We start from the raw sequence: 26941 nt of genomic DNA, 5'->3' as shown, positions 1-26941 counted from the left end.
TGAGGCAGTGTTTTCTTCACTGAAGCAGCCAGCCTGCCGCTGGACCTTGGGGACAGTATTGAGATTTGTCAGATGGAGGAGGTCCTGGCCAGGCTTGGTCTAAAGAGGGTGGGGCGACACTGGAAAGGCAGATGTGGGGCAGACCCGTGTTAAGACCGTGTTACTCCTCCAGGTAGTAGGGAGCCATTGAATGTCATTTGGTGGAAGAGTGCTGTGCTTAGGGTAGTAGTTTTAAAATTGTGGAAGTGTGGAGGCCGAGTGAGGCAGGGGAGAACACGTGGTGGCCTGTGATGACTGAGGGCCTGAATCCAGGCCATGGCCCTGGGGATGCAAAAGAAGGAGCGGCTTTGTTGCTGAAGTCAGAGGTGGTGGGGTGTGAGGCTCTAGCTGATGCAGAGGGAAAGGTGGGGTTCAAAGGGTCGCCATTCCCATTTTGTGATGCTGTTTTCCCAGAGAGGGCAGTGCAGGGGGAGGAGGAGGTTATGGGGGAAGGCAGGCTGGGTGAGTGTGGTTTGAAACAGGTTGAATTTGTAGCCTCCTGTGAGGTGTGAATTTATTTGGAAACAGGTATGCCATGAAATCCTGTGATCCATAGGCGTTTGGGATGTTTTTAGACAGTGAAGGTGGAGAAGGAAGACTTCGTACTTAGGGAAGAGTTGCAAAGCTCTAAAGGCAAATGCACTCACCTGGGAGTTGAGATTTAAAATCTGTCCATGGCCCCTCGGCCTGGGGCATGTTGTGGGGGAAGCTTGGCTCTTGTCATGTGGTGGATGGAGAAGTCTGTCTCTAAGACCCCTTCCTGCTCGACACAGTTGGCTCACTGTTAGTAGAGTGACATGTTCTGAAAGATAATCCAAGTCTGTTCATTAGTAACTTTTGGTGTAATGGTTTCCTCTTTGACGCCGTGAGAGGAAGAGCCGGCCCGGGCTCCTTGTGCATCAGACCAGGATGCTTTCGGGGCCCGACGGCTGCGGGGTCTCTCCCTCCGCCATCACCACGCCTGTCATGAGCTCCGCCCTGTGTTTCAGATCACCGAAGTGGCCTTGGAGTACAACAACTGTCACGGGGACCAGGTGGTGGAGCGGCTCCTTCAGCACCTGCGGCGAGTGGACGCCCCGGTGTTCCGGCCTTTGGCGCCTGAGCCCCCCGCGCAGCTGCCGGAGCCGCCGCTGATCACAGCGTCCCCTTGCTGTAACACCGTGGTGCTGCCCCAGTGGCATTCCGTCTCCAGGACCCACAACGTCTGTGAGCTGTGTGTCAACCAGACCGCGGGGGGCGTTAGGCCGAGCTCGGTCGGCATGCCACAGTGCAGCTTTTTCGAGATGGCGGCAGCTCTGGATTCTTTCTACCTCAAGGAGCAGACCTTTTATCATGTGGCGTCGGGCAGCATAGAATGCAGCAATTTTCTGAGTTCCTACAGCCCCTTCAGCTACTACACTGCATGTTGCAGGACCATAAACAGGGCCGTGACGGGCTTCATTGATTCTGGACAAGGTGTCTTTGAAACCCCAACCATTGCGTTTTCTTCCCTCGAGAAGAAATGTGAGGCCGATCCCCCAGGCTTCGTTCCTCACATTGAGGAGAACAGGTATCTCTTTCCCGAAGTGGACGTGAGTAGCACAAACTTCACAGGCCTGAGCTGCAGAACCAACAAGACCCTGAACATCTACCTTTTGGATTCAAATTTATTTTGGTTATATGCAGAGAGGCTGGGGGCTCCGAGCGCCACTCGGGTGAAGGAATTTGCCGCAATTGTTGATGTGAAAGAAGAGTCTCACTATGTCTTGGATCCAAAGCAAGCTCTTATGAAGTTCACCCTAGGTACTGTGGGCAGTTTCCTTCCCCCCAAACGTAAAAAGTACTGCTTAATACCGGGAACTTTTCTCCAGGGATGTCAGTACATTTGGTCATGAAGGGATGTCAGTTCTCTAGCTCACTTGAAATCTTTAGACTGCAGTTGGTCATCATTTTAAAAGAAGCTAATATTTTCTATCAAAGGGAACAGAAACTTCTAACTCCAAATTTTAGATAAGGTTGTCGTGTAGCCCCTCGGGGAGGGGTGGCAGTCCAGTGTTCCAGGTTGGCAGTGCCTGTCCTGTTTCTGAGTTGGAGTGAGCTGCATGGGGTGGGCACCTGGCCACACGAAAGGCAGTGGGGTGGAGAGCTGTCGTGCTGGGAGCATCCCAGGGGGTTGATGAACGGGACCCCCCGCGGCAGCGCCACCCTAAAGGAGCTTAAACAGGAAGCAGTGAAACATAGAACCACCTGTTCTCCCTTCTGTATCACAGGTTTGGATGTCCAAGTACCAAGGCCACCAGACCTAATTTGTTCTGTTGCTGTTTATACCTCCTTGAGAAATGCTGCTCTGACCTTGCGTGCCTAGGTTGTAACAAGCAAGCGTCAAGTGCAATAAACAAGTGTCCTGTTGCAAACCAGCAAAAACCACTTTGGGGGTGGGGGGACCCCATTATGGAAAAGCATCCGCGAGCTTGCCCTTAGGGCTTGGCAGCAGCAGTAAACTAACCCACGCTGTCCTGTTCCCAGGGCTTTGCTGACATCCTGGATGTCCACACAAGGAAGTGAGAATTCAAAAGCCGTGTTAGTTCAGCCTCAGTGGAAACAGGGGGAAAGTCAGTGTTTGCCAGATGGAGACAGGAGGAATTTGGTAGGGAGGGAAACTTTATTTCCAAGTTTTTGAGGGTATGAAAGTAACAGTAAACTCAAAGCCCCCTAAATAATAGTCCTTTTAGCTACCTTCTTTTAAACCCAGGTGAAGCTTGTTTCTGATATTTGACACTTTTGGAGATGCTTATGTAAATGTTTTTTTTTTTTCCTGTGTCAAATTATATATTATAAACATGAAGCTCCTGAGTGTTTAAAGGAACCCCGTGACCAATCGCTTTATGAATTGGCGTTCACTATTGATACTACAAATTGCTCCTGATTTGTGTTTCTAAAGTTACATTTTGGTATACCAAGTTTTCTTTTCCTTCCTTTTTTTTTTTTTTTTTTTTTAAGATTTTTTATTTATTAGAGAGGTAAAGAGAGCACGAGCTGGGAGATGGGGAGCGGTGGGGCGAGGGAGAAGCATGCTTCCTGCTGAGCAGGGATCCCAACTGGAGGCTCGATCCCGGGATCCTGGGATCATGACCTGGGCAGAAGGCAGACGCTTAACCTACTGAGCCACCCAGGCGCCCCCTCCCCCAGGTTTTCTTAAAGTGAAACAAGTCCATGTTTTTAGAGTGTTTATTGGACTTCATAATTTTGTTCATGCATTCAGTGAGCTCATAATGAATTTCAATTTGAACTTAAGGGTCATCTGAAAGAAGCCTTCTTCAGATTTCTTTTGGTCTTCTGTAACTACTCTGAAACATACATCTAGCTGTTTTTCTTTGTCCTATAGTTGGTGATAACATTTTAAGGGTCCTCGTGAAAAAATTGCCTGTGTGTGATTGGTTTGCAGAGTTGACTCTTCAGTCGGCTTCTCTGGGCCAGTTTAGGGATTTAGGGTTCGTTCACATGAGGAGAGAATCTTTGGTTTTATGTTTCATAAACATAGCCAAGTAAGTAACTCAGATACAGACAATGACCTCTCTTTACTATGCACACGACACCCTTCACTTCTTCCTCCCTCTGCAGAACACAGGACCTCAAAATGGAGAGAGGTAGAGGAAGGAGAAAGAAGGGAGAACGCAGCAGCTCAGTCCTGCTTCAGACAGACAACCAAGCAATCTGAGGACAGTGGAGTTTATGGGGAGGGGAAAGTGTCGGTTCAAGTTAGGTTTTTGGATTGCTTGTGGGTTTTATTTATAGGTTTTCCCACTAAATATAATTGAGTTTATTTTTCCTAAACTTTCAAGAAGGAAACTTGAAGAACTCGAATAAACAAAAACCAAAGCTCGCTGTCCTTGAATTAAGGAGCATGAGATACCTGTCCGCTCACAGCAGCCTGTGTAGCAGTTGTCTTTTGTAGTGATGTTTAGAGGTCTTAGGATCGTAGGCTGAAATTGCTTGAAGATTGTGGTATGATGATCTGTGCAGTCTCTGGTGTCTATTTGTGGACTGATGCTGTTAGGAAAAAAAAAAGAGAATTCCTGGTCTGTAAATACTGGAGCATCTGACACTGTGTGGCATTTTGTTCCCTAAATCCCTGTCTGGGGAGTCCTCCCAAAGCTACACCCGGTGCCACGCTGGGCAGCTGTGTTCAGCGTTTTACCTGTAGGTGAAGTGTTAAAAATGTCAGCCTGTGAAGCCAGCCCAGTTTTTTAAATGTAGGGTTTAAAGTAGGCCAGCTACTCTCCCAGTACTTAGCGAAGAGCTGATCTCATTTTCTCTTTATTTTTAGAGTCTTTTATTCAAAACTTCAGCGTTCTCTACAGTCCCTTGAAAAGGCATCTCATTGGAAGTGACTCTGCCCAGTTCCCTTCTCAGCATCTAATCACTGAAGTGACAACTGATACCTTTTGGGAAGTGGTCCTTCAAAAACAGGTATGGAATCACGAGAGAGGCAGAAATCACGCCATGTCTCCTTAGTCAAATAATCCGCAGAGCCGCAGTTGTCGGGGGGGAGCACTCGGGTGTAATGTGCAGAGTAAATCACATGGCAGTCTTCTGCACAACATGTAGGAGTTACATGCTGGTTTTCTAACTGCAAAAAGTCCTTCAAGAAAGCACATAATTGGAAAGATCTAAAAATGAAATTTTCGTAATTGGTGCATAAGCAGCATTTCTTGAATGCCTGCTGGGTTCTAAGTACAATGAGGACGTGAGCCCATTTCCTAGGCGCCAGTAACAGCCGTCTTCCCTTCCTCAGGACGTTTTGCTGCTTTATTATGCACAGTGGTGTGGCTTCTGTCCATCCCTCAATCATGTCTTTATCCAGCTAGCTCGCCTCCTGCCGACGGATACATTCACTGTGGCAAGGTAAGGGAGCCTGTGGCACTTTGGGCCTTGCGTGTCTTCCATCCTTAGGCTTAGCCATATGGTTTTCAAGAATCTGCCCATTGTTCATTAACCTTGGGTTAGATTTGGTGCGATTTGTCAGTTTAAAACCATGAGCAAAACCTCACTGAAAACAAAGTTTTCCTGATGAGTTTTGAGTGTTCCTTCCATGGTGTCGAGTACGTTTAACCCTGATTGGATTCATGGGAGGGTGAGTGTGGGAGCAGTACTGACCTGGTTGCTAGGACAATCCCCAGATTGGCCAACTCTCTGGAATACCATGGGAAGTGTGCCCACGGACTTCAGTGGCGCTGGGGCTTCGGCCCAATGAAAGGGGGCCAGTGCCCGAAGTGCCGCCAACCTGCCCTGGGACCTGGAGCAGATCTCTCCCCCAGGTCTAGTTCCCCTCTTCACTCCTAAAATTCAGAGGAAGGATTGGTTGATAGCTATGTATTCTAGTCTTGTGATTCTGTGGGTAACCAGATATGGCCTTTATAGTAATCAAAACAATTTTTAAATCATTGTTTTGTAAAAAACCTCAAAGAGTTTTTGGAAAAGGTACTAAGCTGTTTTGGGGCAGGGGGTGTTGTTTAGACTTGAACCTTCCAGACAGAATTAAATATAAAAGATTAAATCATAAGGAAAAAATAGCAGAACATAGAATATTGTGTTTGCTAGTTTCTTCGAGAGATGGAAACTTTCCAAAGTGAAGCAGTTACAAGAAATAGTTAAGGATGAACAGATTCCACTAGAAAAGGGCGCAGTGAGAGAAATGAGGAAAGTAGGCTTTAAAAAAGGACAGTAGCTGTATTTTACAGCATCTGTAATTCACCCATTGGATCTGCTTTAAGTACTGATTAGAGCCAAATTTGAGGATTTACTGTGCCACAAGATTTTTCTATATACATGTTATCTGACCTTGTTGGAACACTCAGTGAAGCAGATCTTAGGACCTCTTTTTACTGCGGGGGAAACAGAGTCAGAGAGAGGGTGGGTAACTTGCCCAGAGTCACACAGCCTGTGAGTGAGGGACCAAGACTCAGAATCAGGTGCTCGTACCCCAGACCCTGAGAAAGAACAAAGGTTTAAGGGACTGCCGAGAGGAGAATGCAGTTTGTCCACACAAGGGAGTGTTTGTCAGCCTTGAAAAGGAGGGACATTCTGACACCTGCTACAACATGGATGAACCTTGAGGACTCAGTGCTAAATGAAATACTAAGATACAAAGGGACACAGGGTTCCTGGGTAGCTCAGTGGGTCAAGTGTCTGCCTTCAGCTCAGGTCATGATCTCAGGGCCTGGGATCCAACCCTGCTCAGTACTTCCTGCTCAGTGGGGCGTCTGCTTCTCCCTCCTCCCCTCCCCGCCCCCCCCCCCCGCTCACACACACACTCTCTCTCTCAAATAAACAAATAAAATCTTCAAAAAAACCCAAAAAGGGACACATACTATGTGACTGCAGGGATGTGAGGCACACAGAGGAGTCAGATTCACAGAGACAAAGAAGATGCTGGATGCGGGGCGGTGTGGGGAAGCTGTTGAACGGATAGAGTCTCCATTTTGCAGGGTGAAGAAATAGTTGTGGAGTCGGGTGGTTGGGATGGCTGCACCCCATTATGAGTGCACTTACCACTGCTGAGCTGTATGCTCAGAAATGGTCGGGCTGGGACATTTTATGTGTATTTTACCACAGTGAAAAACCAGCTGGGGGGCAGGGTGAGCCACAGCTGGGAGGGACTCCTGAGTGAAGAAAAGACTTGAGTAGGTTTCTCCTGGAGGAGGAGAGTATAAATAAGCAAGTATGGAGATTACAGTCTAATAAGTGTAAATTAAAACAATAACAAAGTATCATTTACACTTACTAACAGATGCTTTTAAATGACAGCATCTTGTGTTGATAAAGTGAAGTTGGCACAGTCAGACCCAGCACATGAATTGGGCGTAACCTTTCGGGAAAGCATGTTAGCAGCATTTGTAAGAAAGCACAAAAATAGTTACACATTTTTGCCCCAGTTAATTTCACTTTGGGGAATTAAGGAACTAGGACTTGGAGAGGAGTGTGAGCTAGTCACTGTAGCACGATTTACGTCCAACAGGAGAGCAACAGCTAAGAAAATTGTGGCTGGGAGTTTGATGGGATTTTGACCCATTTATTTGAACAGTGCTTTTCATATAATTAATTGAAAAGAATTGCATATGAAATGTATGAGTACCGCTTTTCACAATGTGTAGGCATATACACCAAGCTCAAATGAGAAGTCCAGAAAGAAGCTCCTGATTAGCCCAGTGAAATTCTGAGTGGATGTTTATGGTAATGGTTTTCTTTCAATTTACTTTTTTTTTTTTTAAGTAAAACTCAGGAGAAGAAAAGTATTTGATGATAGACTAAAGTGTTCGAAAAAACGGAACTCTGATGTTTTAAGTAGGCTGTCCCAGGCCGAGGCAGGAGTGCTGTTCTGCTCAGTTGTTTAAAACCATTGTAATTTGGTCATTCTTCTAGACAAATGCATGAGACTGATTCACTCTCACACCCCATTATATTTTCTGGAAACTTATGTCACATTAATTGAGGACTCAAAAAATTGCCATCTTTTGTATGCATTGTTTGTGGTGATTGACATCGGAGCCACCTGGCCAAGTGGCCCTCCACGGTCTGCTCCCTCCTTTTAGGTTGTTTTTTTGTTGTTTTTGTTTCTTCATTGCCTGAGCAATGAACCCTGCGGGCTGGGGTGGGGGGCTGCTGCACTCTCAGCTCAGTGCTGGCTGTGGGAGGGGCCACTGCTTCCTTCAACAGTGACAAAGCCCAGGGTGGGTAATTCAGTACAGGTGTCATTTTCTGTATTAGAAAATTAATGTAAAGTCTACTAAGGAAATACAAGTTTTGTGGCCTCCGTGCAGATTTACAAAATACAAATATAAAATAGAGTATAATCTTTATTTTCCAGCTTGCTTATGTCTTCAGAGGCTTGATAAATTTTGCATAGTAATTTTCTTTTTCCAGAGCTGATTCAGTGATTAAAGTACTCGACCAGACCCTGTCAGGTGGGTGGACTGCTCCTGAGGTGTCAGTGAGGTAGTTTGTTGTTGTTTTTTGGAAAGCTCATTTTTACTCTCAGGACATGTGACTTCCACTCCATAAGTGAGGTGGAAAGTTGCATGTTCTGCAAGCCCCGGTTCTTCTTGCCTGGCTTGCAGCCAGCTTGCATTGGTAGTGTAGTCACCAAGGGGCTGGTCAGTGTGGCCACAGAAAATGCTCCAGGCTCTTCTGTTATCAGAGAGGGTTCTTTGAGGTTCGAGTGCCTCGGGCTGATCTTTTACTTTTTCTCATCTTTGCCAGGATTGATGTGTCTCAGAATGACCTTCCTTGGGAATTTATGGTCGACCGTCTTCCCACCGTCTTATTTTTTCCCTGCAACAGGTAAAGCTGAATTTTTTCAATATTTGGGCAGATGGGATTCTTTTGCTGAAAATGAAATGGGTTTAAGGTACTTCACAGAAGTGAAATGCAAATCATTAGCTATTACTAAACAATTCTGAGTAAAATATATTGTTCAAAAAATGTTCCATTAGGGACCAAGGGTAAAAGGGCTTTGGTGTGTGGCTTTGGTAAGAATTTTGCCCCTCTTGGAGTGTGTGTGCTCACGAACATGAATGTGGCTACCAGAACTCGTTTCCCTTCTTGGCCGCATGAGCGTTCAGTGGATGGAAAGCAAAGAGCCACATTCACGTGGTGCAGGACAGTCACTCCTCTGTTGAGCCCCCGGATGTCAGGCCCTGCCTGCCCCAGACTTTCATGTGTGTCATTTTCCGTTGGGTTCTGCTGATGACCACCTTGTCCCTCTTGTGCAAACTGGAGATGGAGAGTCTCCTCCCTACTGCACCCCATTCCTGGGATTCAAGGAGCCTTCTCCCCAAGTGTACAGACTTCTGTGACCATCTGCCCTGGGGCTGTCACCTTGATGTCTTCACATTTGTCTAAGCAGACTCCAAGTTCAGTGATGACAACAACTATCCTGAAAGCCCAGCAGACAGGGATGGGACATAAGCAAAGGGGACGGCCTAGCTTGGCAGTTAGTAAATGTTGGATGCGGATGTTTTGCTAAAAGGGAAATTAACTCTTGGCTCTGAAAGCCTGATGAACCAGATGTTCTGTCCCTGTTTAAAAAAAAAAAAGATTCCCTTTTGTTTATAAAAGAATGGGTCCTCAGGGACCAGTCACCGGCTCTGACAGTGTCTTTCCAGGGGGAAGCATTTGCCCGATTATTTTAGTGAGGTTCCTAAGTCATACATGTGATGTCTCCTGTTCTCACCTCCTGCACTCACTTCTACTGCTCATTGCAGCCACTGCCATACTTTGTTTCTCCAGGAGAGTGCTTCCTTCCGAGAGATTGAATCATTTCCTTGTTTTTTCCTCTTTATCTCAAGGAATTTTTGCTGGAATACTTCCTAGGGTAGTAGGGTCCTGTCACATCGCGCACTAAAAACGGAGTGTGACTCATGCTGTTCTGTTAACTGTCGTGATGAACCTTTTTCCTTCTAAGAAGCTTTTAAAGTGCCACACAGTCCAGGAATCCTGGACAATAACACTAGCAATTTCATTTGTGTGGGATGGTGGTCAGGCATGAAGTTTAATGAAGCATGGTTTTGGAATTTCAAATGTAGTTTGGGAAAGTGGTCAAGTCATAACACCCAGCATGTGCCTTTGCATGGAGACGTCCTCAGCAACTAGAATGCAGGAGTATGTATTGAGAGAGACCGAGAGAGACACAGAGAATTGCATGTTTGGGAGACTGAGTCGGGCTGTGTGGGGGACCGAGCTTTCATCAGGAAGCTGCCTGATGTGGTCACTGTGGGGCTGGACCACTGTGGTGGTCCCTGCAGCCCCTCACCATTGAAAGGTCAAGAAGGTAAATGCCAACTATGAGAAGAGTGTCCAGCTCTTTGTTAATACGAAGAGCTTGGGAAACTGAAGCCTTACTGCTCAGGAATGGAATTTTTCTTATTTCCTAAAAATAAAAGAGTAGTCAGAAATGAAGTAAACTCCTCGTCACCTGGTCCAAGCTGAGTGTTCGGCACACTCGGAAGGTGTGAATGGGCCAAGGGCAGGAGTTGACCGCTCGCAGGAGAGGAAGTGAAAAAGGCCTTTTTCACGTTGCATAGTTATTTTTAGTGAAGAGACTAGATAGGTTTTGGTAAAGTGTAAGTTTGCGCATGCACTAGGTTAAAATGTGTGCAGTAAGTAGGGGAAATGTTAAGATGCTGACAGTTATTTCGGAGGAGGACTACAGGTGATGTGGGAATGCCTCTTGTTTGCTTTACAGCTGGTCTCCAGCGAGCACATATTTTATAGTCATGGAAGGGAGAAACCACATGAAACGGCTTGTCCTCCCCCATGGTGTGCGCCGAAGCCGCCTCCTGCCCCTGGCAGGCCCGGCTCTCCTGTGCAGGGCATCCTAGAGCCTCTCTGCTTGCACCGCTGTGTGTGACGGCGTGGAAGTCAGGTGCTCCGGCCGGCCTGGGTGAGGCCATCTCGGGTGCGGTAGCTTCCTGTAGCTTGGGCCCTGAGAAGCGCCTCCCTTCTGCAGCGGCACAGCCCGCCCGTCCTCACTCTCCTACCCCCTTTTTTGGAGTAGAGGCCTATACCCTGTTCCTCATGTGTTTATCTAGCCGTTTAGGTGCTAGAGGGGCGTGAACACGCTCCTGGTGAATTTAGAGCGGAGTCCAAAATGATTCCTTTTTGGAGGTTTGTTCACACCTTGCATCTGTGCTACTTCTAGAAAGTTGGAAAGCCATTCAGCACACCCGTTGGTAGATTCACAGAGATTGCTCCCGGGACTCGACTTTAGCATGCTGACAGGTGTCGCTCTCGGTCCTGTAAATGCCTCCACACACAGTAAGGCACCTTGGCAGCTCTCTCCTGGGGAATGCAGTGCCTCTGCCCTGCGAGACGAGGTTTGCGCCACACGGCTCAGTGGCAGAGCCGGCCTCCACTCGTTCTTCCTTGCCCGCGTGTCATAGGGGCCAGGAGGTTTTCAGTTGTCTGTTGAAAGGCTAGGAGGCCCCCACTCAAAGCAAGCTTCTCTGTGTGAAGAAAACCATGCTTTAAAGAAGGGTGTGGTTATATACTTCAAATATTTGGGTATTCCATGTATCCAAAAGTCTCTGTAATGTATAAAACAGGGCATGTGTGATTTTAATTTCCCGGTGATTTTTATTTCATTGGGGAAGAGCTATCCATCAATAGAACACCTTTTGTCTTTTCTTAGATATTTTACCACTGGCTTTGTGTGTGGAGAGGGTGTGTAAGCTTTTAATGAATGGTTCCTTGGTTGGTTTTTTACAGAATAATGTGATGGTTTTTCGGCTAACACTCAGCATTCAGGTTAATTTGTGTCATCCGTACAGCAGTCCCGTGAGAGCGATGATGTGCTTGCTTCCCCTTTTACAGATGAGGCAGTGCAGGGGCGCAGAGGGGTCACCTGTCTGGGTGCTTAGGACCATGAGCACCAGTCTTGTGAGTCTTCCCGGCACGTGGCTCTGGGGCCTGTATGTGGTAGAAATGTTGGTCATCAGACAGTTAAATGACAACTTCTAAAAAGGAATTTTCTACATCAGGACTTGCAACAGAGCTTTGGGGGAACCCCCTTCATACGTCACTTTCCTTCCTTATTCTGTGCTTTCAGCACAGGGTAGGCTTCATTTCTCGGAGTCCCATGGTTGGTCTTTTTGTGGGGGGTCAGGGCTTGCGTGATACCTCCTCCATCGTATTAATAAAAATGTCTCCAGATGTTGCCAAATACCCCTGGGGGGTTATAGTCGCCCCCAGTTAACAGCTCCTGCCTTGGATAACGTGTAATAAATGCTGGCTGAAGAAATCTGGCTGAGTGTTCAGTCTTTCCTATTGCACCAGACACTGTTGACGGCCACGGAGTGACACGGGTGACGTCCTGCCCCGGACATCCTTCCTTCCACGCCACTGGGCCTCTCAGAGCTCGTGGAGGCCCATCTGCCCGCGCGCTGCCGGTGCCCTCCATCATCCCTGGCTTGAGGATTGGGCCTGGGAGTGCTTGTCTGTCTTGGAAGGTTGTTATCAGAAACTGGGCTCTTTGTCCTTAGGAACACACACACATTGGAGATAAGCCACCTTAATTACAGAATGAGCACATGGGACATCCTCAGTTTGTAGAAAAGTTTTTGCCCAGATAACATTTTCCCTGCTGACTTTCACTAAGTAAAATCCTCGGAATGTCTTTTGGTGGGAAGTAAGCAGCCCGGCCTTTGGTAGCGGTGTGGTTCGGCCTAAGACTGTTGATGGAACTCTCACCTTTGACTCCTTTCCCTTTCTCTCCAGAAAGGACCGTAGTGTGAAATACCCCGAAGACCTTCCCATCACCCTTCCCAATCTGCTGAGGTTCATTTTGCATCACTCAGACCCTGCTTCCGCCCCCCAGAACTTAGCTAACCCTTCTACCAAAGAGTGTCTTCAGAGTGAGGCAGTCTTCCAGCAGGGCCACATCTCCCATTTGGAGAGAGAGATCCAGAAGCTGAGGGCAGAAATTAGCACCCTGCAGCGCGCGCAGGTGCAGGTGGAGGCGCAGCTCTCCAGCACGCGCAGGGACGAGCACCGGCTGCTCCGGCAGAAGCAGACCCTGGAGAAGCAGCATGGCCTGCTCCAGCTGCACAGTGAGCAGCTGCAGGCCCTGTACGAGCAGAAGACCCGCGAGCTGGAGGACGTGGCCCGCAAGCTCCAGGAGCTGGCCGACGCCTCGGAAAACCTCCTCACCGAGAACACGTGGCTCAAGATCCTGGTGGCCACCATGGAACGGAAGCTGGAGGGCAAGGACGGAGCCGAAAACCTCCCTCCCCCACAAGAGGCAGGCTCTGACCCCCCCGAGCCTCCAGGTGCCCCCCGGCTACCTGGCAGCACCCCTCCGCCTTCCAACAGCAGCTCCACGCTGGTGTCCGAAAGGAGCAATGAGAATAGGACAGACTAACTTGGAAAATGACATGAAGAAATCAGAGGTGAAAACTGTACATTGGGAATATATTTATGCAAATTTTATTGAAATTTATTGTAAATAAAGATTTTCTCAGTGGTCTAGAAAATCAAGTTGAATGTCATTCAGCGTTTATTGAACAGGGATGACATCCCTTCCACTTATTGCACAAACTTGGTAGCTTTGAGACAGAAACAGGAGCACAGTCCATTTGAACATTTGTCTGAAAAGTTAGTCCGTATTTGAGTGGCTCAGTGTCCAAGAGTTCCCTCCCCATTCCCCGACTGTTGCTTCTGTGATGCCATGCAGGATGAAAGGCTGATTTCCTGACTGACCCATCAGAAGACCAGAACACAACAGTTGGGCTATTCAGAAAGAATTCAACGAGAGGTCATAACTTAACTAAGCCATGTTGAGTCTGTGGCTCTGGTGTCTACGCTAAAGAAAAGTAGCTATTGATAAATAGGAACAGTGAGCGCTATTATGTGGTGGTTCACTGCCTCTCCAGGCACTCCCACTTGCTTCGCAGAGACCCTGTGCCTGCCACCCTGACCTGGCATTGCCACTGCAAAGACATTGCCCCTGGCAACCGGGGTGTAGGTGGGATGAGGAACCTCCAGGAGCGAAACCCAGGAGAAAGTGAAGGTTCGTCATTTCAAAACCAGAACTTCACCAGCACCGGTTAAAACGTCAGGGCAAGTCTGACAGTCAAGGGATCATGTTCAGGGTCAGCTCCGGGGGCGGGGGGCGGTCCCTGGTTCCCCAAGAGAAGACAGCCTGGGTGTGTGCTGCTGGCTGCGGAAAGTAGAGGTAGAAAGCCTGGAAGTTCTGAGAGGCGAGCAGAATGGATCAGACACCCCTACACCTTTCACACTGGTCTCAAGGGTCCTTCATCAGAAAGCCAGCCTTCTCCCTGATTTTCCATGGGGCGCCTTTGAAAGTGCTGGCCCCCTCAGGCCCACGTGGCCTCTGAGGGGCTCTGGCCTCTCAGGCTGGGCCATCCCCCTATTAGGGGCCAGGGATGTCTCTCCCGTGCTAAAGCCCAGCTGCCTTGCAGGGGCTCCTCAGTAGCCCCCTGGGGCATCTCCTTCCTACCAGCAGCTCAGACTGCTATCGAGCTACCCTTCTCCCAGCCCCCAAGCTAATACTTCATGTTTGACCCCCAATTGAAAGGTATGCTGCTAAAATGAAGTGTTCCCTAAGCTCCCTCCTTGGAGTTCCAGAAAGTAGATTAATTCACCATGCTTGTTAGAGACTTGAGTGAGGCCAGAGGAGCCGCCGTCAGCCTGACCAGTGCTCTGCGGGTAAGCCCAGGCTGGCCTCCAGTTAATTACTAAGGATGCCGACACAAGCCGCATTTCAATCACGATAGTGGAGAATGTGCTTACGGTGGCGGGTATACACAAGGGACGCCTGGGAGATGCAGCGTGTGGGGGTGTTGCCCAACCGAGAGCCATCAACACCTCATCTTCATCAAAACCCCATCCTGAACCTAAAACTCACTCTCCCCGCTGTGCCCTCCTCTGGGGCCCACTATGGGTGGGCTGTCAGGCCATCGTCTTGGGGGGGCGGCTCTCCTGGGTGCTCATGCACTCGGGGCTCTTAGAGCAGGGTTGGGAGACTCTCCTCGGTGGCCCGCTGGGGAAAGTGAAGTCCAGTACCCAGCAGGTGGGTGGTGCTTGGAGAAGAAAGGAAACTAATGTGTGAAAAGGAGGAGGAGGGGACCCTCAAAGTCCCCGCACCCCACCCCTCCAGTGCAGAAAGTATTAAATACAACAAACAAAAAACACAATTTCCTCTTTCCTGGGCCAGCTGGGTTTTAGATAAAGGTAGCCGCCGCAGGCACTGGTGTTTCCAGCGAAGCCTATGCCAAGTAATGCTGGGGGGCGGGGGGGGGGCAGCAGTGGGGGTGTGCTGAGCATGCTCAATGAAGTGCTCTGCCACCAGGCCGCCGGGCAGCCCTCGGGACGCGGGCCCTGGCTCGTCCTTCACTGGCTCTCAAGCAGCGGTGGTGGCTTCCTTGCAGTAACTCCACTCTCAACAGGAAACTGGGTATTTAGTGACCGAAAGAGAGGGGGGCGTGGCTCTTCCATCCATTGCTAACCAAGCAGAAAGCACCAAAGCACCCCAGCTGGTCAGCCACGAGACATAAAATGGACGTGTCTTGTCCTCTGCCCAGACACAGACACACACAGACACACACACAGACACACACATGTATTAGAGGCCCCTGCCAAATGCAGTGTGGGCCTTCCATGTCTAAGACACCCCCCCCCCCATAGCCTTGAGTCAGCTTATCATGACTACAGTCAGTCCCATGTGCTCTACACGATATTTTTAAAAATCAGCAAAAAAGGCTTAAGCACATGCTTCCGGGGCCTATTTACAGTTCACAGGTTTGTGAGTTCACGCGTTACAGTAGTAGCTCCATCAAAAACGGGCTCAGCTAAACATTCAAGTAACAAAAAGCGCTGTGGGGTCGCGAGCCCCGGCAAGGTCAGGCCTGCCCACTGCCTGCAATGGGCAGTCCCACCAGGAGGCCAAGGGGATGCCCAGGGCCGCCGCATCCTGGCTAAGGACAGCCAAGACCTCGGGAGTCAGTGCATGCGGTGATGAAGCCCAGCGAGGCCATGCCGGCAGGTGTCAAGCCTTCCTCAGCAGCACGTCTGTGGTTTCGCCCCTCTCATGCCTCTCAGCTGGCTGCAAACAGGCCTCGGGGCCTCCGCATGCCAGCTCAGCCGTGGACTTCTGGGCCGTTCGGGGTCAGCTTGGCCTTCCTCTCCACGCACGGTCCCTTGGCGGAGTACTGCACCAGCAGGAAGGGCTCCTTGGTCTCGCCATCCCCCACAATGCTCTCCTCGTCTTCAGACTGGCTGATGCGCTGCAGCCGCAGGTAGCACCAGCAGCCCAGGATCAAGGCCCCCAGGGCAGCGATGGCGATGAGGATGACAATGACCGTGACCACGCCCGTGGTGGGGCTGTGGTCCATAATAGACATGGTCAGCGCCTGGGGAGGTTTCCGCGGGAGGAAGCTCGTAGGGCGGTCTGCTCAGCGAGGCTGGAACTCAGGCTGGACACGAGAACCCTGAAAGACAAAGCAGGATGAGGCTTCACTGGGGACTCCACGGGGCCCTGACAGCTCACAAGCTCGGGGCGGCCGCGGTGGGAGACCTCTCCCATAGGGACTATTTTTAATCAGGTCATAAGCCTGACCATCTTGCCCTCATCCTAGTGAAAAACAGCTGGTTGGCTTTCGCTGTTTCTAGCTCATGATGTCACGAGCATTCTCTTCGCTCACAACAGCCCACTTCCACTTCCTACCTCTGACACCATCAGTGCTTCTGCTACCAGACAGGAGTCAACCTCGCTCAGCCAAGGAGCCAGAGATGCAGGGAAGGGGGCCCATGACCCGCAACCCCATGGCAGCCCAACTGAGAGCTGGAAAAGGGTCTGTTTGAGGGGAATGTTCTGAAAGCCCAGCACCACGAGGTGTTCAGGAACTGCCCAGGGACCAAGAGGAGCCAGTACTTCCGTGATGGCCAGACATGAGGGAATCGAAAGCAGGGAAATGACCTCAGTCCCTCTCTCCAACAGGCAACATATATAACTCAGCCAAGTCTTCCGGAACACCTGGGAGAGGGCGCAGCAGAGGACAGCCTTTGTCCACAAGGGAACTGTGACCAGCCGGGCAAGAGTCCTCAGCAGCCCAGTCCTGGAACGTGGAGGCATTCAGGACAGCTTAGGGGAGGACAGGCAAGGGAAGGGCAGACTGACCCTGCCCGCACTGAGCTCAGTGTCAGGGGCAGGACCCAGACCGCAAATGGGTCGATAGGCCAACGCCTGTCACTACAAGCGTGTCGGTGCCATGCCAGGAGCACAGGGGACTGGGTGCCAGGACGCTACGTTGGGCAGAGCAGGCACTACCTGGGGAGGTGAGGCCGATGCTGAGCTGGCAGGAAGAGCCAACCCCTGGGGAGGAGCATTCCTGGCAGGGGAATAGCATCGGTGAAGGCTCTGAGGCAGGAGAGGGCCTGCGGGCAAGTGTAGGAGCTGAGGGCAGTGGGCAGCTGGTGTGCGTGGGGCGCCGGGAGGGCTGCTGCCCACCTCAGACAAGCCGCTGCACCTCGCTGCGCCTCAGAGTCCTCCTCTGTGGATGGGGCTGGTGAGGGGCCAAGGAGAGCCAGCGGTGGGAAGCAAGCAGACAGAAAGAACCCAGACTCTCCGGGGGACTGAGGCTGGAGGTGCTGGAGCTAGCAGGCTCCCCTGGGTCCCCAGACCCTGCACTTTCTAACTTGTCCTCCTCGCCAAAAATGAAGCAAATAATAGTAACATGCACCCAAGCATTTGAGGGTCAGGAAAAGCCTGTGCCACCCTCTGCGTTCAGTGAGAGCAAGCTGTTGAATTCACTTCTCTGGAAAGATGGACATCAACACAGGGAGAGGGCCTTGGAAGGGAAGGTTTTCCCCCCAGACAGGATGGAACCTGCCGTCCTCGAGCAATACGGCCTTAATTAGAAATGATTCTTACCCACACCAGGAAGACTCCCCACCCACCCAAGGCCAGGCTTGCCTGAAGGTCAAAGGCAGCTAAGTCGAAGCTCCTGGAGTCTGTCCAGGGACCAGGCCTCCCCCCTCCCCGAGTCTGGTCCTGCCACCCATGCCCACATCTGCAGAGACGTCCTGGGAAGGAGGGGGGTGATATCCCTGCAGTCTGCCCTTCTTACCACCTGCAGGGCCAGGCTGCTGCTGTCACTGTCAGCAGGCTCCCTGGCCCACCAGCAATGCCCCTGTCGCCCAGAGGAAAAGCCTCAAGTCCTACACGGCCTGACAGGATGTGTGTCGTCCCCCCCCCCCCCTGCTGCTCCCCAGCCACACTGACCCTGCTGCCTCTGACCTCCAGGCCTTGAGCTAGACAGGTCTCTCCACCCCAACGCTCTGTTCCCTCACTCTTATTCAGTGGTCCTCGGCTGGGGCCACTATGCCTCCCAGGGGACATCTGGCAATGTCTGGAGACATTATTTTTGTAGTCACAACTGGCAGTGGGGGGGCTCTACTGGCATGGAGTAGACAGAGACCAAGGATGTGCTCAACATCGCACGGTGCAGGGGACAGCCCCCACTAACAGAGATCTGGCCCCAAATAGCAACAGTGCGGAGGGTGAGAAACTCTGGCCGGCCCTGGTTAACTCCAGTCAGGAAGGGACACCTTCCAGGCCCTGCAGCCCAGGAGGGTCTCTTCGTCCTGCGCCTGCTCCCTCCCTTCCTCCAGGGCGCTTGCTTCAGTGCGCAACCCTGGCTTCCACAGCACGGCCATCTGGTTGGCACCTGCCTCCCTCATCGGGCTGTGTGCTCCAGGAGGGGCCCTGCACACTTCTGGGCTGCCAAGTACACAGGCTATCCTGGCCTTTTCCCTGCCACCACCAGGGCTGCCATCAGCTCCCGCCACCGCTCTCAGCCTGTCCCCTCAGGCCTCCAGCAAGGACAGGTACCCCGCCACACACACCCCTCGACAGCCTGCCAGCTGTGCTGGGTGAACTTCTCTTCCTGCTAGGGAGGACACCCACCTGCCTTGTCCCTCCCCCTGGCCCTCTTGTGTCCAGTGCCTGCTGGGGTGCCTGCCCTCCTACCAGGCCCCTGGACAGGAAAGCAACGCAGTATCAATTCAGAAGGGGAAGTATGTGTGTGTTTGGGGGCAGGAAGTAGGAAATCAAACAATGGCGGCAAGACCTGAGGAGGGGCGAGCGCCAGGGGCCAAACCTTCCAGGGAGCCTAGGAGGCACCTACCAGTCCAGGGGGAAGCCACATGGTCCCGGGACTGGTGGGGAAACTGAGGCAGAGGCAGCCCCAGTTCATAGGGACCCTTTGAGAGGACTGGTGACCTCAAAACCCTGTCTGCTGCCCTCGCCCCAGGCCAGGGGAACTCTCACCCCAAGTGCACAGAGCCAGGTGACCAAGCCATGGGCATGCCTGGCCTGTGCTTGCTGGCGCCACCCTTCCCCCCAAGTGTGTTGTTTGTCCCTGCATTCACCCAGCGAGAATTTCCTGAGAAACGATGGTTTAAAAAAATCTGCTCACATCATCCACTACTCAGAACCTTCCCTGGCATCAGCCAAGAATCAAAACTCCCTGCCTCCCCTGGTTTCTTCACACCCTCGCCACCCTCCCACCTCAAACCCTCTGAACTTTCTCTTCCTTCTACTGGGAATATTCTTCCCTGACTGCCCCATGACTGGCTCCTTCCTATCATTCGGGACTTTCTCCGTGGGTGCCTCTGGGGGGGACCTTCCCAGACCACCCAGGCTCCAGACGCCCCACCAGGCACAGCTGCCACTGCCTTGCATTACACCACTTTGTCCCCAGCCCTACTATCAGTGCACAGCAGGTGCTCGACGTCTGCTGAGTGTTCCGAGCCCAGAGACACCGTCATGAGTTAGAGGGGCCCCTGTGCTTACAGCAGCTCCCACCCCTGAGCCCGCTCTCCAACCCGAAGCCACTCCCAGGACCCTCCGCATGGTCCCCACACCTGTCCCAACAGCCTCCAGGAAGCTGGCAGCCTGAGCGTGAGGGCAGGAGCATCGTGTGCAGGTGGATTCCCAGTGGGCCTGAGCCCACGAAGGGGCAGCTGCCTCCACGTGCTGGGAGGCAGGGAGAGGAGGACGCCACCAAGAATCAGAGTCCAGGGGACGTCTGAAGCATGAGGGTGGCTGGCTGGTTCCCCCTGAGCCCCCATGGCCTGGGCTGGACCCTACCCACTTGCTTTGCCTCTCCCGACTTCCCTCATGCCCTTCTGAGCCAAGGTATCTCCTGCAAGTCAGCTGACCCCTCACCCTGATCCAGGCAAGTGCACAGCGTGGGACAGGACGGCCACAGCATGGGCTGGGTCGACGCCCAGGATGGTACATGGGAAACCTGCACCCCCTCAGAACAATCATCAAAGTAGTTTAACACTCATTGCATACACTCTCTTCATCCTCCCAACAATACTGCGGCTAACACTGCTCACCGGTATCAGTCCCGCTTTACAGATAAGGAAACTGAGGCACAGAGAGTTTGAGTGCATTGCCCAAGAATGAAGAGCCAGAATGCAGGATGTGACCCCAGAAGTGGGGCTCAGGAGATCAAGGGAGAGGGTCTTCCAAGTGCTGAGTGCAGGGCCAGCCTGGTGGCCAGAGTGTAGCCAGGAGCCTGCAGGCTCTGGGCACTCTGGGGCTGGGCAAGAGAACACACGCCCCCACCCCCAACCTCTGTACCAGCTCCTAGCCAGCTCCCTCAGCCAGGATGAAGGCTAGCACTGGAAGCCCGAGGCCATCTGATCCCCCAAAACATACAGGACCAATCTTCCACTCTTCCGCTCCGTGGACCCTCAGTCCCACCCCCCCTGGGCCAAGGGTGGCCTGACCTTCGGATCTCACCCACAGCTCCTGGAAAAACAAGCTCTAAAGCCTAGCTCCCCACTCCCTGCCCCTCTGCCCACCAGTGGGCTCAAAAGGACAGTCCCCACCTCAGCCACCAGCAAGCTGAGGGTAGATGCCTTCCACTGTCCTGTGGTCCTTCAGAGTTCACAGCTTAGGTCTTCTGCACTGTAACACTAGGTTCCAGTTACCTCCTCTTCATCAGACCCCAAAACTGAGCCTTAACCCCAGTCCACAGGTGATTTTACACACTCAGGCTCTGTGGGGCCGCAGCTAGCAGCAGAGCTGATTCAAATCCCCACCTCCCCTGCCACCTCCGACGCCACTTCACCCCCCTACTGTGAGCTGTTCTCACCTGGCCAAGGAAACTGCTCCTAACGGCCTTGGTGTCTCAGTGTGCAAAATGGGACTAAGGCCCTGACCTCACCACCAGGCTGTGGGGAGGATGAGCAGTGATAAGAAATGTGGAAATGGAAGGGCTGGGGGGCAGGCACTCGGTTTGCACGTGACCAGGTACCACACCTTCCTGATTCCACAGGGAGGACAGTGAGCCCTTAGTATCACCCCTGCCTCCCACCACCAAGGACCTGCCTCCCAGGAGGGTACAGAGCCTGGTCCAGGCCCGACACCGCAAAGAGCCTCTTCCTCAAGGATACCTGCCACCTTCTTCTTGCTTAAATGGGCATATCACGAGTGTCACCACGCCCAGCAGGACACCAGCTCACCACCCCCACCCTCCACCTGGAACTACCCTATTTACAGGGGGGCCAACCCCTCCACGGGGCAGGGAGTTGCTGCAGTGCCCCCAGGGGTTAAGCCATGCCCTTGGGCAACAAAGACATCTGCCAGGTGTGCCAGCGAGCCAGGCTCTGCCTCTTCAGGGGACCCCAGTTCACACACCAGAAACATTTCCTGCCTGGTTTTTGATTAGGAACATAAGATGGTATAGGGAGGATAGTGTACTGCTGGGCAGAGTCAGGATGCAGGTGGAACATCTACTCTGTGCCAGGTCCAAGCAGGTGCTGGGACCCAAGGACGCATGGCACAAGGCTCCTGCCCTCCAAATACCACGACCAAGAACAGCAAGGATGCAGATGGGAGAAAGCATTATGGGGCTAAAGCTGCCCGAAGCCATACAGCCAGTGTCATCGCGGCCTCCCATCACCCACCCAGTCATACCCCATCCTCCAGAAGAGGAAGCTCGCACCAGAACCCCCTAGGTTCCCCAGGGGCAGAAGAGGAAGCTGGTGCAGATTGAGCCCAGGGACTGCCCCAAGGTCAGTCTGGGTCTCCTGGGGCCCAGGCCTGTGGCTCATGCCCCCACCCTGTGAATCAGCCACTGGTCATTCTCACAGGATCAGTCCACTTGGCCAAACAACTCTGGTAATAACAGTAGATGCCCAACGAAGGTTGCCAATGATTACTATGTGCCAGACACGGAGAAGCTAAGCACTTCACACAGATCCTTTCTCCTTTCAGCCTCAAAATAGCCCTAGTGTTATTGAGCCCACTTTGCAGATAAAGAATCTGTGGCTCAGAGAAGTTAAGTCAATTGCCCAAGGTCACACAGCTCAAAAGTAGCTGCACAGGGAGTCAAACCCGGGCAGCCTGGATTCCGAATCCCAGAGCTCAACCCAGACACAAAAATGTCATATTCCTGACCCCGGCCTCCACACTGTCCTGCCTCAGACCCAGGGGCCATGTAAATCCCAGTGCGGCCCCGACGGGGCAGGCTAGGTGACAAGGGCTCGATGCTGGGGACACAAGGATGACAGGCGCCCCGGCAGCTACCGCGTGCGGAGCGCGGGCGACGTGCAGGCGCGGTGCCAGGCGAGCTCATCGCACCCTCTCATTTAACCCTGCCAGGCGACACCGTCTCCCCCACTCTACCAAGGAGCTGAGCGAGGCTTGAGGGAGGAAGGGGCTTGGCTCCCTGGGCGACAGCTGGAGGGGACTGACAGCTGGAGAAGCAACTCCAGTCGGCCCGACTGGGGCGGGTGGGGGGGGACGGGGCGGAGACCACGATACCCAGTCATGCCCACGCCGCGCAGTCACCGCCGACGAAACTCGATCGGCACCAAACGCTGCGGCCCGTCCTCAGTTTCCCCACCTGCGAAATGGGCGCCAGACGTCGCCAGGGACCCGCGCTCCCACCCCTAACCCCCGGAGCCCTCCGGACCACCCGGGGGGTGCTAGGACGCCCACCTCCTCCGTTAATTTTAAATATCCCGAGGCATCCCGAGGAACCCAGAGGCCGGCCTGGGGCGCGGAACTGCGGGCCGCGGTAGCCGGCAGGGACGGGGGGTGGGGGGAGACACCCGCTCCCCGCAAAGCGGCCGCCGCCCCCCGCCTCCTCCTTTGTCCGGATCTCGCCGCAGCGGAGCGGACAAAGAACCCCCGCCCGCGGGCGCGGCCCCCCGGAACAGACCCTCCTCCCGAAGCCGCGTCCCCGCCCCGGCTGCCCCTCCCCCGCCGCATAGACACCCCCCCCCCAACCCTCCGGCCCGCGGCCGAGCCTCCCCAAGCGCGCCCCCAGCCCACCGGGGGCCGCCCCTTCCCCTCCCGCGAGCCCCCGCCCGTCCCGACCGCCCGGCCCGCCCCGCTCTGCTCACCATTGCGCCGCCCGCAGCCCGGCGCTATCGCCCCGCAGCAGCCCCGCGGGCCCGGCTCCGCCCGCCCGCCTGCCAGCCCGGTCCGGCAGCCGCGTACCGTCGGGACGCAGGAGCCCCGCTCTGCGGCGGGCGGGGCATCCCCGGCTCCGCCCCGGTCGGAGGCGTGGCCCGCTCGGAGCGGCCAATGGAAGCCTGCGCTGAGACGGCGGGGCGGGGCGGGCCGGGGCGGGATCACGTGCGCGCGGGGCCGGAGCGGCCCCGGCGGGGCGGGGGCTGCGCGCAGCTGGCAGCCCTGGGGGCGGGGGGCGGACTCGCCTCCGCGCGCGCGGATTGGGCGCCGGTGGGTGCGGGGCGCCCGCTGCAGCACTCCCTTCAACGCTCGGAGCTTGCCCTTATTCCCGCCCACTCACAGAGAGGGAAATTGAGGTGCACCGCAGGTAAGAGTGTTGTCTGGAAACGGGGAGCTGCGGAACCCTGGGCCGGGGCAGGAGAGAAGCGGGACCTTGGAGTTGAATGTTCTTAGTTTGGGGAAGGAGCAGGTCATTCACTCGTTCGTTCATTAATTCATTAATTCATTATTCGTGCATCCGTTCACTCCACACTGCGGAACACCCACCGGGTGCCGGTTCGCCAGTGGCCAAGGGAACAGCCATGAACAAGACCAACAAGGACGCTGCCCGCACGGAGCTCTCCTTCCGATGCGGGCTGAGTCTGCGGGGAATTTGCAGCCACTTGGCCACTTATAATCTTGGTTATTTAACGTAATAACCCCGTGATTAGGCCCCCACCAGGTGCCATGCCCTGTACTCATGGCTCAACACGTTTTAGCCACCCGACCCATTTTACAGATGAGGAACCCAAGGCTCCAGAATGCTGAGGTACCACAGTCGAGGCCCCCCCCGTCTGCCTGGAAACATCGAGGTGCCTGTTAGTGCACTAATCCCCCACTTGTCCACCCAAGAAGGCAGGCCAGCAAGATAACAGCCCCTTTGTGGCCAGCTGGAGCCTACAGCAGGGGTGAGAGTGGGTCCTTTAAGGCCTCTGTGGCCCAAGTCCTCAGGGCCTCCACAGCTTGGAAGTCAGGAGGGGTGTAGGTAGAGCCCCTCATCCTGGGAGCTGGAGCATTCGTCTGCTGTAAATGTCTTTCCCAGCCTCAAGCAAAGCTTCTGGGAGAAGATGGAGGGCCCAGCTCACAAGGCCTGGTGGCCAGGCCCTGCTTACTCTCCCCACTCCAGCATGGCTGGCCTCTTTCCTTCCTTGAACGCACCAGGCTGTTTCCCCACCCCCCACCCCAGCCCTGCCACCCGACCTTGGCCAGCACTGTTTCCTCTTGCTGCAACATTCTTGCCCTTCATCTTCCAGATACCCACCCAAGAGCAGTCCCCTTCATTATTCTCCCTCCCCGTGCATTGTAAGGGTGTGATTAACTTTTGGTGTGTCTCTCCCACCAGCGCTGGGTCTGTTCCATGCATTGCCACTATGCAGAACAGTACCTGACACATAGTAGGTCCTGAACACAGGGATGGTCAGTGAGTGATCACACTGTAAACCTCCAGTCCTGGCCCAGCTCCACCCTAGCGAGGGGGCCAGGTGCCGATGGTGAACTGGAGGTTAAGCAGGAATATGGGGCAGAGAATCAGAAGGAAGCCCAGCTACCTTTGAGGCCAGATCAAGCATCTCTGAAGAGCTCCTGCTCCTGGCTCTGCCCAACGCCACCTTCAAAGGCTCCCTTCTGGTCAGCCACGCCTGGGAGAGCAGGGGGAAGCAGGTTTTTCCCGCCGAGCCAGTTCCAGAGCTCTCTGCAGTCCCAGCGTTAAGTTGGCAAAGACCTCATTAGTGGTGAGGATGTAGGAGGGGCAGGCGCAGAACCCCAGAGCCAGGACTGGCAGATGACTGGAGAAGCAGGGACACTTTGGCCAGGATGGGGGGCACTGAGGGAAAATGGTGAAGGGAATGCCACGTGACATAGAAGTTGAGAGCCCGCTGGGGCTTAAATCCGTCCTTTCATGCTGGGTAGCTTTGGAAAAGCAGCCTACCCTCTCTGTTGTTCAGGATCATTTGAAGATGGGGGCTGCAGTATGGTCGCCATCATGGGGTGGTGCTGGCAGAGGACGAAATCCTACCCATTCACTATTAACATTAGTAACAGGGTCAGACAGGTGTGGGGTGAACTTCGGCTTCCCCATGTGGAATATGGGCAAGTCACTGTACCTCTTTGAGCCCCAGGCTTCTAGTCCCATGAAACCCACATGTGGGATACTGAGAGGTGGGGGGCTGGGAGTAGGAGACCTGGGACCAGGCTTCTTCTTGCCCAGAGCAGGTTGTTTCAAAAACAACAAGAGTAATAAGTTACGATAATAGCAGCAAACAGCAGGCGCCACATATGCATAAGCACGTTTTCATCCTATTTTACAGATGGGGAAACTGAGGCTCAGAAATCCCCTGGAGGTCTTGTTGAAATGCAGGCTCTGGCTCAGTAGGTCTGGGCCTGAGGTTCTGCATTCCTCACAAGCTCCCAGGTGATGCTGATGGCTTGTGAACCACACTTGGAGCAGTGAGGGGCTAAGGCGCTCACTAGGGGTCACCCAAAGTGTTGAGCTCTGAGCCTGGTTTTATCCCCTGTGGATAAAACTCTAACTGCCTGCCTAGCCCCAGCTTTCTCCCCTACAGAGAAGAAGCAGGAAGTGTAGCTCCCCTCCCCAAGCCCATTTCCTCTCTCAGGGCCCCTACCACCTCCCTCCGAGGTGACATCTGGCCTTTAGAACCTCCCAGTCCCTAGCATCCCAGGGGTCCTCCCTGTTGATGGCATGGAGCTTCTCAGATGCTCATTAGCCGGGAAGATAATTAAGGGCAAGAGATGAGTTCACCCTGGCTCCCTGGGGCTTGCCGGGGCCCAGCTGGGCCTGCCCCGTGCCAGCCTGGCCCTGTGCCTGCTTCCCTGGGGTGCTGGAGGGGCCGGAACAAGGGAGGGGCTTGCTGGGGAGCAGAGCAGTCTCCAGCAGCCTGGGGAGACTCCTCGAGCTGGGCCTCCCTGCCTAGCCACAGCTCTCAGGCTGGGCAGGCCTCTGCTCCCGAGGCATCCCACCAGAGTTCCAGGCCTAAAAACAAAATGAAAACGGCTCGGCCAGAGTCGAGTTTCCCAAAGGGCAAGAGGTGACCTGCTGGTGAGTTCTGCTGGGTGAGGTTAGGGTGGGTCCCAGAGAAGGCGTCACCTAGCTCTGAATCACACAGCAGTCTCCTTCCAGGGAGAAAGCTTCATTTACTGTTACGCAGCGTTAACATCCCTCCAGAGCCAGCTCAGGCACTGGCAGCCAGGAGAGAGCCGGCCTGGGGCTCCGAATCTTGCTCCGTCTACACTCTTGAGCTAGAATTTCGCAGCCTGTTCTTTTCTGCCTGTTTATGTTTACAGTCACCTTCTATTTGCAGCACAGGTATCGCTTTTCCATTTATGGTAGTGACATAGCCATTCCTTTTTGAATCAATTTATTTAGGGGGGAGAACGTGAGTCACCTTACAGCAGCATATAATGGGAGTGACTGTGGAGGTGGTATGGGGACAGGGAAGCATTGGGGACGATGACAGACAGTTGGATGAGGTGGAGACCTCTTGGAGCTGAACCACTCACAGCTCAGTCACCCCACCATTCCCTGACTGCAGGGCCCAGCAGGGCCCAGGCTGGGAGACTGAGATATCCCCCAGGCTCCTGTATCCACAAGAAAACTCTCTCTGGGTGGTCATGGGTTGCGTAGGGCCTAGGTCAGCTCTGGTCTTCATTCCTGGGGTCTGTGGTGTGAGTGTGATGAGCACACCAAGGGAGGGGGGTCAGCATGCCTCACCTGAGGTGCTCCCCAGACCCCTACACCCCCCACCCCAGGCTGCCCTGTGTTTCCATCTATGTACTCACCCTGCCTCCCACACACTTGACAGTTGGAGCCCGTTAATCACCCACTCACTAAATCATTCACCCAGCCAGTCTTTATTG

At 53.5% G+C, this 26941-nt stretch overlaps 3 protein-coding genes across 6 annotated transcripts in view; 2 read left to right on the top strand and 1 right to left on the bottom strand.

The window, feature by feature from the left end:
- Positions 1–13046, top strand: part of TXNDC11 (thioredoxin domain containing 11) — a 64731-nt gene extending 51685 nt beyond the window's left edge. For 2 of the 3 annotated variants that reach the window (XM_026520312.4, XM_048224806.2), the window contains 5 exons: positions 1029–1821; positions 4346–4488; positions 4814–4923; positions 8278–8358; positions 12292–13046. In XM_026520312.4, the coding sequence (XP_026376097.1) occupies positions 1029–1821; positions 4346–4488; positions 4814–4923; positions 8278–8358; positions 12292–12934 (1770 nt within the window). In that variant the 3' untranslated portion in view covers positions 12935–13046. Of the gene's footprint in view, positions 1–1028; positions 1822–4345; positions 4489–4813; positions 4924–8277; positions 8359–10261; positions 11816–12291 lie in introns of those variants that run through there. The other variant, XM_057315682.1, reaches the window with a different exon arrangement.
- Positions 12975–23065, bottom strand: SNN (stannin). Of its 2 annotated transcripts, none has more exons than XR_008960565.1 (2): positions 22960–23065; positions 12975–16022 (listed from the first exon to the last, which is right to left on the bottom strand). XR_008960565.1 is itself a non-coding variant. In XM_057315686.1 (2 exons), the coding sequence occupies exon 2, from the start codon at positions 15933–15935 to the stop codon at positions 15672–15674; it is 264 nt and encodes an 87-aa protein (XP_057171669.1). In that variant the 5' UTR covers positions 15936–16022; positions 22376–22455; the 3' UTR covers positions 12975–15671. The 2 variants fall into 2 exon arrangements, 1 of the variants encoding a protein (XP_057171669.1); XM_057315686.1 differs by lacking the exon at positions 22960–23065 and adding an exon at positions 22376–22455.
- A 210-nt stretch (positions 23066–23275) lies between these two features.
- The window catches only part of LITAF (lipopolysaccharide induced TNF factor), a 100373-nt gene continuing 96707 nt past the window's right edge, over positions 23276–26941 (top strand). Inside the window, exon 1 of the mRNA XM_057315685.1 lies at positions 23276–23396. The gene's annotated coding sequence lies outside the window, so the exon portion shown is untranslated. The remainder of the gene's footprint in view (positions 23397–26941) is intronic.

The sequence above is a fragment of the Ursus arctos genome, unplaced genomic scaffold, assembly GCF_023065955.2.
Source record: "Ursus arctos isolate Adak ecotype North America unplaced genomic scaffold, UrsArc2.0 scaffold_2, whole genome shotgun sequence".
Classification (NCBI taxonomy): Eukaryota; Metazoa; Chordata; class Mammalia; order Carnivora; family Ursidae; genus Ursus; species Ursus arctos.
Note: the sequence above shows the minus strand (reverse complement) of the source record. Positions and strands in the feature narration are given on the sequence as shown.

Coding starts and splice junctions, on each gene's coding strand:
- SNN (XM_057315686.1), bottom strand. CDS start 15,935: ATGTCTATTATGGACCACAGCCCCACCACGGGCGTGGTCACGGTCATT.